This window comes from Puntigrus tetrazona, unplaced genomic scaffold (genome assembly GCF_018831695.1).
Source record: "Puntigrus tetrazona isolate hp1 unplaced genomic scaffold, ASM1883169v1 S000000116, whole genome shotgun sequence".
Classification (NCBI taxonomy): Eukaryota; Metazoa; Chordata; class Actinopteri; order Cypriniformes; family Cyprinidae; genus Puntigrus; species Puntigrus tetrazona.
In genome coordinates this window covers 420,626-435,000 of record NW_025047793.1, presented here as the reverse complement: position 1 = coordinate 435,000, position 14,375 = coordinate 420,626, and the positions used below count along the sequence as shown (strand labels likewise).

At 36.5% G+C, this 14,375-nt stretch overlaps 1 protein-coding gene and 1 long non-coding RNA gene across 3 annotated transcripts in view; one reads left to right on the top strand and one right to left on the bottom strand.

Annotated features, from left to right (window-relative positions):
- LOC122332562 overlaps positions 1-2,259 on the bottom strand; it is a 3,921-nt gene extending 1,662 nt beyond the window's left edge. The window contains exon 1 of the long non-coding RNA XR_006248500.1: positions 2,121-2,259. This is a non-coding gene — a long non-coding RNA (uncharacterized LOC122332562). The remainder of the gene's footprint in view (positions 1-2,120) is intronic.
- smad7 (SMAD family member 7) overlaps positions 1-6,495 on the top strand; it is a 19,284-nt gene extending 12,789 nt beyond the window's left edge. For both annotated transcript variants that reach the window (XM_043229893.1, XM_043229892.1), the window contains one exon: positions 5,587-6,495. In XM_043229893.1, coding sequence (XP_043085828.1) covers positions 5,587-6,125 — 539 coding nt within the window. In that variant the 3' untranslated portion in view covers positions 6,126-6,495. The remainder of the gene's footprint in view (positions 1-5,586) is intronic.
- The last annotated feature ends 7,880 nt before the right edge of the window (positions 6,496-14,375 follow it).

Below are 14,375 nucleotides of genomic sequence, written 5' to 3'. Positions count from 1 at the left end.
GAACAGAGCAGAAGAAAGTCTCTACAGACGCCCTCGGGATCCAGACGCCTCGGCCGCAAACATTTTTTTCAAACCGCAATCTAATCGCTAAACTAAACACACAGACAGACGGCGTGTTTTCTCACGCACACACACACACACACACACACACACACACACGTGATCCGTTCATTCAGAAAGTCTTTCTCCGTCTCCGGTCCGACTGGCTGCTCGATCGCAGTGAACAATTGAACGTCTCGCTGTAATTATTTACCGTCTCGGCGAGAATGAAACCACTCAACAGGCTCGACTGGTTCAATAAACCGGGGTCTGGAAAGGTTCATGACATAAATAGTGGAGAAATGATTAAATAATAAAAATAGAAATAAGATGAAATTAAAAGACATCAATTAAAATTAATAGATAGAAAAGATTCAATTAAAAATAATTACGAATTAGGCATTGACAAAAACAAGTAAAAAGTTGATTTAAATAAATATGGCAAAATAAGATAAATGCAGCCGTTAGATAAACTGAAATAAAATGTTTTTAAATTAGAATACAATAATAACATTAGGATAAAATAAATAATATAATAAAATATATTAATATAAATATTTAAAATAATTAATTAAAAATCTGATTATAATAATAATATATAATAAAGAAGTACTGCGTAATAATGTAGCTTAATAGAAACTAAATATTTTCCAAATAATACTTGGGTCTGTGGAATAGAAAAGATTGTCCTCGTTTTGCTCAGTTCATGGCTAGTTATACTGATGAGCGCCATATCAACACTCACAAAAATCAGCAGATTTAGGCTTTTTATTGGTGGAGAGAGAGTTAAACTGCTGACCTTTGACCTCGTAATCAACGTGACGTCATAAACGGTTCTCTCAGCGCGACACTCCCAAGGCGAGCGTACAGTATACAACCCGAGTGTGGTAAAATCCCAGCCTGATCCACGTATTAGAGCACAATGGAGGACGACGTCAAGTATTTCCTGACTCTGTGTGTGTGTGTGTGTGTGTGTGTGTGTTATGTAATGGCTCTCAGTCTAATTGCCAGTTTCCTTTATTGACTTCCAAACAAAGAAGCTGCCAAACATTTCTGTTTGTCCGTCGGTCCGTCTGCGTGTGTCTCGGTGGAGCGCGTGTGAGATTGTTGTTACGATAGAGACGCCCGAGGAAAAAGATCATCTTTATAGAGCCGTAAAGGACACACACACATCAGAGAAGTTGCCTCTAGGTTTGTTTGTTTAGTTGGTATTTCTGCACGATGAATCCTAAACGTCTGCCGGCTGCGTGCGATCGTTTCGTGAGCGCTAACGCTAGCGCTTCTAGCTTGCAGTTCAGATCATGACCAGGAGGGGCGCCGTGCTGCGGACGATTAAAAGGAAATCAATGTTTTTTTGCATTCGTGCTGTAAAATAAAATAATAATTGTTCTTAAATGCGCATTTTTCAGTGAAATGTTATAATATTAACGTTTATTTTATTAAAAATTGTATTCATTTTATGTAGTAGTAGTAGTAATAATTTTAATAAATATTTTTTAGGCCCTAAATAATTTAAAAAATTTAGTTTTTAAGTTTACAGTGAAATATTACAATTGTGATGGTTATGTTAATATTTTTATTTAGTTCTAATAATAATAATAATGATAATCGTAACAATATTTTTAGTTTTGCAGTATAATTTTATAATCATGTTTCGTATTTAACATTTTTATTTAGTAATACGAATCATAAAAAACAGTACTTAATTTTTATTTTACAATAAAATATTACAAAAGGTATAAAAAAATTTTAAAAGATTTTTTTTGCTTCTCTGTTTTTGCGTACTTGTTTTTCTGGCAACGGAAGACGCCGCATCACCCATGTTGAACGTCTTTGTGTGCCGCCGTCATCATTGGTTTAGGTTTAGGCCCCTGAACTCTGACCCCTGACCTCACGGCAGCTCGCCGTCAGCGGATAAGAGCGCCGGCTGGTCGTAAAAGAGGCCGTCTCCTCCCGTGAACCTCTGCCAGACGAGAGACGATCAATAAAACACCGACTTCCCTCCAGTGTGTGTGTGTGTGTGTGTGTGTGTGTGGAGACAGACAGAAATAATCATTAACTTCTCCAGACTGCTGAGTGACTCTGTGTGTGTGTGTGTGTGTGTGTGTGTGTGTGTGTGTGTGTGTGATTCCATTAGATGTCCAGACACTTTCTGCTGTTTTTTTGTTCGTTTGATGTACAAAGTGACTGTTTAAAGTCTCCTTAAATGGAAAAACTTTGCCCAACGTGCGCCGAAACACCACTCTGTGTGTGTGTGTGTGTGTGTGTGTGTGTGTGTGTGGTATTCAAGCGCTCAGACCAAAGGGAGCCAGTGTGGACAGTGGAAGGATGGTTTGTTACCTGAGGCAGTAAAGCTCTAAATGGAGATGTGACTTCAGCTCAACCACAAACAAAGACCCTGAGTGTGTGTGTGTGTGTGTGTGTGTGTGTGGAGTCGTTTTGTCCCCCCTAGAAGAGAAAGGAATGAAACTGCTTGGGGGAAGGGAGAGAGAGAGAGAGAGAGATCTAAAAGGGCCCTATGAAATCAGTTTGATTTGTTCCCTAATTCTGTTTATTTTTATTTATTCACTCACTTCATTACAGATGTTCTTAGTAGTAGTCTTTTAGATTCGAATCCATAAATTCAGTTTTATTGTTTGCCAACTTTTCTGGATTTTTGCTTTTTAATTGTTTAATTAGATTTTTAATCATTAAACAGCCTGTCTGTTCAATCGAATTCATAAAATGTCATTAAATGCATTATCATGAAATGAAAACACAATTTACAGTAAAACTGCTTTTTTTCTAAATGCTGCTGTACAATAGATCATTACTGTTTAAATGAAAATTAAATCATTTAATAATCTTTAGATATTCTTTAATACATGAATGTTAATGGCTAAAATCAATGCTACAGTGCTTTGATGCAACCTGTGTTGTTAAAAGCGCTATATAAATAAAAATGATTGATTGATTGAAATGATTGAATATTATTTAGTATTTTTTGGAGGTTTGAGACCCTTGAGATTCTGTTTCGGTGCAGGGACGTACTCTCAGGTCTTTAGTTGAGAGCGTTCGGACTAATAGAGTTCAGGATGTCAACTGAAGGCTTGAGGCTGTAGAAGAAGACGTGTGTGTGTGTGTGTGTGTGTCATGTTGCACGCTCTATTTCAGGACACACTCTGCGTCTGGCTGTCACCATGTCATTCGGGGTGACACTGTGGTCATCCAACCGACCGACACCGAGACGCCACACACACACAGCAGTAGATCCATAACCTATACACACGAATCCGTTCACACGCACACACACACACACACACACACACAAGTACCTGTGCAGTTGTGGCTCTAGTTGAATAAACACATTGTGTCGTCTGAACACACACACACACACACACACACAAACTCAGAGAGAGGTCTGTTTGATGTATGGTGTGTGTGTGTGTGTGTGTGTGTGTTACTCAGGTTTGCTTGCTGTTCACGGTGTCGTCAGAGAGACTAGTCAACTATTAAGACTGAAATAGCATCAGTCTGGCACATAGCAACCACACACACACACACACACACACACACACACACTAAACATTAAACAGCTAGTTGTGTGTCGGTATAATGGCTTCTCTATATAATGAGCAGCCTCCATGTAATAGTAAACAGGAAGTAGACACTGTACTATGCTTCAGTGATGGTCATACAGTGAAATATATATATATATATATATATATATATATATTATACACACCATTGTATTGGATTGCTAATGCTGTGGCTTAGTGTAATTTAAAAAATCAGAAATCACCATCATTGTATGACGCCATGGCTCTTTCACAGTGTATTTAAAGTATTTACTGGATGTTTTTTGTATGATTCATTAATATTATTTTAACGTATACCTTGATTACTGTATTCTCATGCTACGCCACTTAAATGGCACTGTAAGCTCTTCAAAGCGTATAATGCTGTTACTATGGTAACATATCCAAACAAGCGTGTTTGTAAGGGTTGTAATGACGGCTCTACCTACTCTAGTCATCATCTTAGTCTGGGCTGGTGCGTGATTAACCATACTGCTAAATTACGGCCTGCTCACCCGATCTGAGATTAAAGAGAGACTGTCCTTACTGTGGACAAACAAAGAGTCCAAGAACTGCTTAACTTTAACATTGCGTACTAACCGGACATCACGGAAAGCATGAACATTTCTTGTTTGGTGTACAGAGCGATGAGATTTCCTGTAGGCGGAGCTAAAATGCATAAAGCGTTTGGATGGTATTTTTGGTGTGTTTTCTATATTGTTACATCACGAAGCTCAGAATGGGCGTCGACGGCGGATTTCTCTCCCATCGCCGCCGAAAAGTCCTGTTAGTTGGCGAGGGCGAGCACAGTCGCAGATTTATTGTAGCGCTGACGTCAGAACATTGTTCGGGTTGCAGAGGCGGCCCAGACGAATGATAAGCAGTGCTGCTAATGTAAACAAGCGCTGGCCTCCGGTGGCGCTGCTCTGTGCGGGGCGGCAGATTCCTCGCATTCCGTCGCTGCCTCTCGTGAACGCTGAAATTAAGGATGCAAGAAATGTTTGGCAGAGCTCAGGACGGTTTTCCTGGACAGAAGGCATGCGCTGGTGTGAAAGTGTGCGTGTGTTTACCTTTTTTTGTGCTAGCGTTCCCATCTAATCCAGTCAGTTTATCTCCTTCCTCGACAAGACTTTTGGAAACTCGAGTAAAATGAGTTTCCGTCGGGTCTCACTGGTCAAAGTTGGTGGTTTTAGTTTTAGCCCAGTAGGCTGTCTTGGTCAGGCTCGAAGAGTTTGTAGACCGCTTTGGAGCAGCAAGTGCCGATTTCACCATCTTGATCTAGTATCTTCTGGCTTTTCTTCAGCAGGGATTCATTAAAGTTCACTTGATCAAGTTAAATTGGCATAAATTATTTTTGGTTGGAAAGTTAAGTGAAGCCAAGTTGGTCATAATGTTGGACTTGGTTTTAGACTAGATTGATCACCTTGATCTTGCATCTTCTGCACCCATTGATGGTCTTAGTTTCAGCCTGATAGAACATCTTGGTAAAGCTGTAAGAGCATTAGACCACCTTGGACCAGCAAGTACCAAATTGACCACTTTAATCTATAACAGGGATTCAGTAAAGTGCACTTGATCCTGTAGAAAGTCCAATGAAGCCAATATCTGGTGGTTCTTACTGGTCCGAGCAAGTCATAATCTATTCTAGATGGTTAATCTGTTGGCCCACCCATTGGTTGAGCCTGGTAGACTATCTTGGTCAGGCTGGAAGAGCTTTAAACCATCTTGGATCAGCAAGCACCAGTTTAACCACCTCTATCTAGTATCTTCTAGTTTTTTTCCGGCAGGGATTCATTGGAGTTCACTGGATTATATAATTAATATTTGGCTTTTTCCCCCTTCCTCAACACTTTTGATGCTCTAGTAACTCTAGTAATGCTGAGTGGTTGCGATAAATCACTTCGGTAGACCAGCAAGTACAAATTGAACCATTGTACTTTGTGTACTTACTGTTGAAGTTAATAACCGGTTCTTTCTCCTCTCTCTGTAGATTCCCTGGCTCTTCAGGAGCGTGGAGAACAGCCTCACTGGTGTGTGGTGGCGTACTGGGAGGAAAAGACCCGCGTTGGACGCCTCTACTCCGTCCAGGAGCCATCTCTGGACATCTTCTATGACCTACCTCAAGGCACGGGCTTTTGCTTGGGCCAGCTCGCCTCCGACAACAAGAGTCAACTGGTGCAAATGGTTCGGGCCAAGATCGGCTACGGCATCCAGCTGAGCCGCGAACCCGACGGCGTGTGGGTGTACAACCGGAGTTGCTACCCCATATTCATCAAGTCAGCCACACTGGACAATCCCGACTCGCGCACGCTGCTGGTGCATAAAGTATTCCCCGGCTTTTCCATAAAGGCCTTCGACTTCGAGAAGGCGGGAAGCCTGCAGCGGCCCAACGACCACGAGTTCAGCCAGCAGCCGCGGACGGGCTTCACCGTGCAGATCAGTTTCGTGAAGGGCTGGGGACAGTGCTACACCCGGCAGTTCATCAGCAGCTGCCCCTGCTGGCTGGAGGTCATATTCAACAACCGATAACAGCGCGCCACGACCCCCATTCCTTCACGGAGACGGACTAGCCCTTACCTTTTACTGGACTACGTTGTCTTTCTGTTTTGTTTTGGGGTTTTTCGCGCGAGAGGCTCTCCGAAGGATGTTTTACGGGAGACACGGAAAGCGGAAACTCACACGGACTCGTTTAATAAATGACTAAGATTTAATTAAGTGAAATAAAAGCTAAAATGTATTTTATGTTAAATATAAATATATTATTACCTGTAAATACGAAGTTTTATATGCATTGTTATTTATGTATTGTGCAATGTGTTGATGAGAAAAAGAGATGCACTTTGCTTAATATAAATGCAAACAAAGAAATGCCAAAATAAAACAAAAAATACCGAATTCATCTCTGAGTTTGTGTTTGTTTTGCTAAGCCCTGGTTATTGTAAGTCTACAGTTCAGCAGTTTTATTTGAAGTGTGTGTGTGTGTGTGTGTGTGTGTGTGTGTGTGTGTAATGTACATGCATATGTGACCCTGGAGCGCAAAAGCAGTCATAAGCAGCACAAATATATTTGCAACAATTCTTCAATTTTCTTTTATGACAAACGTTTTTTTGGATATTAAGTAAAGTTCATGTTCCATGAAGATATTTTGTAAATGTCCTACTGTACATATATCAAAACTTATTTTTTGATTAGTAAATTTTATTTAAAATTTTAAATTTTTAAAATTAAATTTTTCACCTAGATTCCAGATTTTCAAATATTCCAAATATTGTTTTATAACAAACCATACATATTCAGCTTTTAGATTATGTATAAATCTCATGTAAAAAAAAAAAAAGTCCATGTTAATATATATACACACATGCATATATATATATATATATATATATATATATATATATATATATATATATGCATATATACACACACACACACATATATATGAATATATACATATATATATATATATAAAAAAATATATATTTTTTTTTATGCAATAAACAAACAGTTGATCATAATTACTGGACGGATTTAAAATATTTAAATACAACTTGCACTGACAGAAAATTTAAATATTTATAATATGATAATATAATTATTTATAAACGTTTAATATATGTATGCATAAGAAGAAACAGGCACTATACATGTAAAATATATGTATATGAAAGGTTTATTTGCAAAAACAAAAAATGGCTCTATATATATATATGTATATATATATATATATATAAATACAATACATATATATTATACCTTAAACAGACATGAACTAAGCTAATACAATTCATTAATTCATTTAAACACAAAATATATTTCTTACTTTTTTAAAATATATCCCTGTACTTTGTGTATAGTGTATATACAGATAACTATGCTAAATGTTTTCCGAAAATTTTTTTTTTTTTTTACACATTCACATAGATAATTGATTACATAAGAACTATACAAAATAATATACAACCTCTAGTAATCAACTGTAAAAGTCACTGGTCTAAAGCTTATTGGAAATCTCCCGACCACTGCTCTTTTTCTTTCACGATGGCGTTTTCTTTGCACCCGTGTCATGGCTTCATGTATAATGAGTCTTCACAGACAATGTGAATGAGCGTCTGTGAGAGAAGATTCCCTCAGTCTCAGTGGAATGCCCCGTGGGCCGCTCGTGTGCCAGGAACAGCAGGTCTCTGGGGGAGGGGAGCGTCTGCGGGCCGTCTAGACGAGCGCCACACCTCCTCCTGCCGCTCCTGATATGGACGTCTGCTGGAGGGATTACGGCCGTAAGCCTGCTCTGACCCGACCGAGCGGCCCCCGAGAGACCTACATTCACCGGCCCCGGACTCCCGCACAGACCTGACACAAACGCAGCCGCTGTTTCACGCTGAAAGCGGAACGGGAACGGCGGAGTTCGGGCTCGCTGTCTCGGCGTCTCTGGGGCCGGTTCGGAGCGCGCCGGTGACTAAAGGGTATTCCTGGGTATTAGTGTCATGGTGGTGTCCTGGTCTCTGTAATCCAAACTCTCCTAATGCATCTAAAGCTTGTGCTGGCCAGGAAACCCAGACAGATGCTTCGACCCGACACCAATACCAACAGCTTATTTATTCCCCTTCTGATAAACAACTAACCCTAAAGCAGATACTGAACCCTGAACACGCTAATTAACAAAGACCAAATGATGAAAACTGGGAACCATGTTCGACATTACGCTCAGCAGACATTATTTATTTACTCTATTAGCGTTTAAAAAGATATGAAGAGCCATTTTTTGTTTTCGCAAATAAACCTTTCATATACATATATTTTACACGTATAGTGCCTTTTCTTCTTATGCATACACATATTAAACATTTATAAATAATTATATTATCATATTATAAATATTTAAATTTTCTGTCAGTGCAAGTTGTATTTAAATATTTTAAATCCGTCCAGTAATTATGATCAACTGTTTGTTTATTGCATTAAAAAAAAAAAATATATATATATATATATATATATATATATATATATATATATATTTATATATATATATATATATATATATATATATATATATATATATATATATATATATATATATATATATATATACATTTCTTTTAAATTAATAAAATAATAATATAAGTACTAAAAAGGACTATAAGTATAATCAAAGTATTAAAAGTTTTACAATTTTGTAAAAAATATATTAAAATACACTTTTTTTTTTGACTCTCTAAAATATAAAAAAATATATATTATCCTTTGTATGCAATATATATTTATACAGAAGTCAACATATAAAGTGGATCAAAACATTTCATCAAAAACAAGGCTGCATTTTATTTTTAGGTTTTAGGACAACTTTGATGCAATGTTTTGATCTACTTCAAATGTCGATCACTTTATATATAGTCAACATTTAAAGGGGTTACAACCTTTCATTAAAGCTGTCCTAAAAACAAATACTTTCACATATAGTGAGAAAATAGGAATCGTAGTTTCTATTTACATTTGCAGAATAAAACTGAAACATAATACACAAGCTAAACAGGTAGAAAAAAATGCATTATGAATAATAAAAACTTTTTCACAGTATATCATATGTATACATATATATGTATATACATATATACATATATATATATATATATATATATATATATATATATACATATATATATATATATACATATATATATATATATATATACATATATATATATATATATATATATATATATATATATATATATATATATATATATATATATATATATACATATATATATATATATATATATATATATATATATATATATATACATATAAAAGCTAAATATAAAAACGTTTTTCATGTAATAAATTTTTTATGCTAAATAAGCACATTTTCATTTATCTAACTAGTGTTAAAGCAGAACATTTCAAAGCACAGGTGTACTAAATATACTAAAAAAATAATTTTGTTTTCTTTTGTGTTCTTACAAACAAACAACTTGTTAAAATAGGAATAATTTTTTGTCGTTAATTTCCTCTAATATTCAGTGTGAGGGGTCACATGTTCTCCAAACACAGGCCAAACCCCGCACTGAAGAGCAGTCACTTTATCTGATTTCATTTTCTTTTGCTCTTTCTCATCAATCAGATAACGCCGCCGCCCTCATATCTGACTCGTCTCTTCACACGCTCCCGACGCCTCGTCCATCCACTTCAACGTACGATTTTCACCCACTAATCAAAATCTGCCACTATTTACTTGCCCTCATGTTGTTTCAAAGTCGCTCTGAGGAACCCGTCATGGTCCAGAAAAGACGAAAGCGTGCTTTTTCTAGACTTCAATAGACGTGTAACAGCTCTGTACGAGGAACAGACCGACGCACTGAAGCTTTGAAATCATTCACACGGAAAAAAACAATCATAAAACGACATGCCATTACCTCCAAATGAAACATGTTTGCGTGTTTTTTGAGAGCAGACCAAAAGCCTTTTAAAGATGAGTTGCAATCCATTTATTTTAGCTACATTTAATGAACCAATTTAGCTCAAATAAATTATTTGCAACCACTCGCATAAAATAAAAATAGTATATAATAGTGTTTGTGCGTGTTAATGAGATACTATTACATTTTTTATTCATATGTTGGATGCATTTTATTTTATGTTTCCAATTCTAGTTAAAATTGTAGTCATTTTTTGTCATTTATATTTATTTATAATATGTGTATACATGTTTTATGAATATTATTTTTTTACATTTCGACTTTAGTTTCCTTTCAAGAAGAAAGATATTTTTATTTTCACAAAAATACACAAAATAAATTCACAAAAAAAATCCTGTTGTTTTTACAGAAAAAAACTAACTAAACAACGCTGAAGAAATACAGTAAGAAGGTACCGTTATTTACAAAACAACCGTGAAAGTGCAAGAAAAGTCTTCATATAGTAAGGGAACTTGTTTTGATCAATATAACAGATTGACTGCCTTCAGTTGTTGTTAGATGAAGCTAATTATAATTATGACAGACGAACCCGAACCCTGCCCTAAACCAAGCCCTTATGAATCATTTCTGTAGCTTTGATGTAGTTTTAACTAACCTTGTCTGAGTAGAATGAATGAATCTAATTATGTGAAGAACTGGTACAATCCTTGAGTCACTCACTGAACATGCATTTATTTGATCAAAATAATGTAAAAAAATACTGTAAGACTGAGAGAGAGAGAGACAGAGAGAGAGAGAGAGAGAGAGAGAGAGACAGAGAGAGAGAGAGAGAGAGAGAGAGAGAGAGAGAGAGAGAGAGAGAGAGAGAGAGAGAGAGAGAGAGACAGAGAGAGAGACAGAGAGACAGAGAGAGACAGAGAGAGACAGAGAGAGAGAGAGAGATTTTTTGAATTTTAAAACAAACATTTATTTCACAACTTTTCCACTTTTAAGACAATTCTAATACAGTTAGTGACTCATAATAAAAAGTTTACATTTACATTCATCACTGTAACAGACAAGAAAATTAAGCATCCATCTACAACAGAGCAAATTGCATCATTGTAGCACCACTGAGGCGAAAAAAAGATTAAGTCTTTCATCATATTATAAAATTTAAAATCAACCCACACTCTTGCTTTTATCCGATTTCTAAAAATAGATACAACTTCACATCCTTCTGACCCTTCTATTTTGTTCCTCCTGCTTAAATACACTGCCATTTTTGCTTCACCACAATGAAATTTAAAAGTTGACATTTTATCTTGTTTTTAGCTGAATATCGATATCCAAGAATAAAATTCTGCACAGTAAAAATTTCATCTAATTTACCAAGCAACAGTGTAAGAAAATCAAATAAATAACACAATCTTGTACACTCCATAAAGCAATGAAAAATAGTTTCTTTTCTCCACAAAAAGGACACTGGTTAGAGACATTTGGATTAATAACATGCACAAAGAATTGACAGCAACTGCGTGTACAAAATTCTCACTGGAGTCCCCCACCTTTTTTTCCAAAGGAGGTTTATAAAAACTCTCCACACAGGTTTTATACTCTGATCCAAACCTAGTTTGTTTCTCCAAACAGTATCAGATCTTCCATTTAAAGACTTCAAATTTAAAATTTTAACACAGCTTTTGTATAGTTTTTACTATCAGCTTCATTAATAGTTAACTCCTCCAAATTTTTAACAAATCCCCATCTGCACCTTTAAGATCAGGAGTAATAAAAACCTCTGGAAAAGGATCATTGTTATTTGGAACCACCTTTCCTTCATCATAACTTATAAGAACAGATTTTTCTTCTACAGTAATCTTCTGTTTTAAGAGATCCAGTAATTTCCTTACTAATCTTGTTGACTTGACTCAATGCAAGAAGCAACTTTTTGTGAGTTATTTAACTCAGAACCTCCAGCAGCTATAATGTCAGAAAATTTGACTTTTCTTGCTCTACAGAGTGCATTTTGAAACCCCAAGTAGTTTCATAAAACATCAAACCTAGCCCCAAACACAATAGGCTCTTCCAATAACCAATATAAAGACAAACCAAAAGCCCCTCTTCTTTTCTTAAAAAACTCCAGATTTTAAAAACCCCTTTATAAAATGGGGTCAGTCACTCAGCTGAATTTTACTGGAGTCCATTAAGAACAAAAGTAGAATCAGTCCCAGTCCTCGGCTTGACTCAAAATAAATTTTGCAACATTCCTCCACACAAGATCTTCTGGTCCAGTTAAAAATCTTTGAATAAATTGTAAACGAAAAAGTTGCTCCTCTGCTGGCCAGATGTACAAGCCCTTGACCCCCTTCATCTTTAGGGAGATACAGTACACTCTAGGGTACCCAGTGAAACTTAGTCAAAAAGTCCACAATAAGAGCCTGTAGTTTGCAAGAAGTCACTTGGGGTTCTGTACATACACTAGCATGGTGCCAGAATGTTGAAACAACCAAATTATTGATGATTATAATCGACCTCTAAATGACATTTTAGGCCACAACCATTTCCACTTTTCAATCGTCCTTTTGTTTTTCTAAAACACCCTCCCAGTTTTTGCAATGTCGAGTCTTCTCCAAAGGTATACACCTAAATACTTAAAGCCATTTTCTTCCATTCAAGTCCAGCAGGTAGATTAGGAGACATTTAGCCTCCACTTTCCACATATAACAGCTTCACTCTTATTCCAGTTTACCTTCGCTGAAGACAGCTTTCCAAAATCATCAATCATTTTTCTTAAATTATCTACTTCTTCTTGCTTATTCACAAAAACAATAACATCATCAGCATAAGCCGACAAGCAATTTTAAAATCACATTGTGGTATACTCCAGCCATCAATCTTTGCCCTTATTCTCACTAACAGTGGTTCAATTGCTAAAGCATACAACATGCCTGACAAAGCACATCCTTGCCTTATGCCCCTTGTGATCTTAAAAGGAGCACTCAGGCCACGTTAATTTTAAGTATACTCTCAATGTTTCCATACAACACCCCAATTACTTTAATAAAACTAAGGCTGAAACCAAACTCTCTTAGCGTCGCATGAAGTAGTTATGCTCAACCGGTCAAAAGCTTTCTCTTGGTCAGAAATGAGACCAACGTTTAAACCCAATGATCTAGAGATATCAAAAATGTCTCTGATTAAATGAATGTTATCAAAAATAGATCTATTGGTACACAGTATGTCTGGTCACATGGATGACCCAACCAATCGCCTCTTTTAATCTAATTGCTAAGGCTTTAGACAAAATTTTAAAATCAGAGCATAGGAGTGAAACAGGTCGCCAGTTCTTTATATTTCTGAGGTCACCTTTCTTGGTAAAAGGGTGATGACCGCTCTTCTGCAGCTCGTAGGCAGCAAACCCTCTAGTCAAACTGTCATTGAGCATTTCTAGCAGATCATCTCCTAACACAGCCCAGAGTGACTTATAAAACTCGACTGGGATACCATCAATCCCGGAGCTTTCAACCTCCATACTCTTTAGGGCATCATACAATTCACCTTTCGTAAAAGGTTTTCCAGTTCAGCATTTGTCCCTTCCGGAACCTTAGGTAGACCCTCATAAAAGCAACTGGCTATCTCTTCCACCTCCGTGTATTCACTCCTGTACAGCTCTGAATAAAAGCCACTGCTCTTTTCCTAATCTCCTTAGGCTCTGTGATTTCTGTGCCAGATTCTGATAATAACAGAATGCATAATTCTATTTAAGCCATTCTTTTTTTCAAGGCCAAAGAAAAACTTGGTTGGACCATCCATTTGTGCTGCACTTTGAAACCTTGATCGTACCAGAGCACCCTGTGCCCTAATACCCAACAAATCATCTAAAGCTTTCCTTTTATTTTTGAGAACTTTAATACGTTCTCTATCTCTTACAAATCCAAAGAATTTTGTATCTCTAAAATGTCCCTCTCTAGAGCTTCCAACAATTGGGAAATGTTCTTAGAAGCATTGAGTATATAAGCAGCACAGTTGCTGTATCTGTATTTTCCATTATCCCACCATTGCTGCAGAGAAACAAAAGATGACTTCCTATTCCTAAAATTTTCCCAAAAAGATTTAAAAACCTCACAAAACAATTTGTCTTGCAGTAGTCCAATATTAAAATGCCAATATGCACTTCTTGGTTTAACATTGTTAATAAATATATTACAGCTAACCAAACAATGATCAGAAAAGCCTACAGGTGAAATTACACAACACTTAATGGTATTAAAATGGTGTTTAAAACAATACCACCTGTCTAGTCTAGCCATTGTTATATGATATTCTCTCACTTGTGTCCACGTATACTGTCTGTGGGTTCTGTTCAACACTTTCCAAATATCAT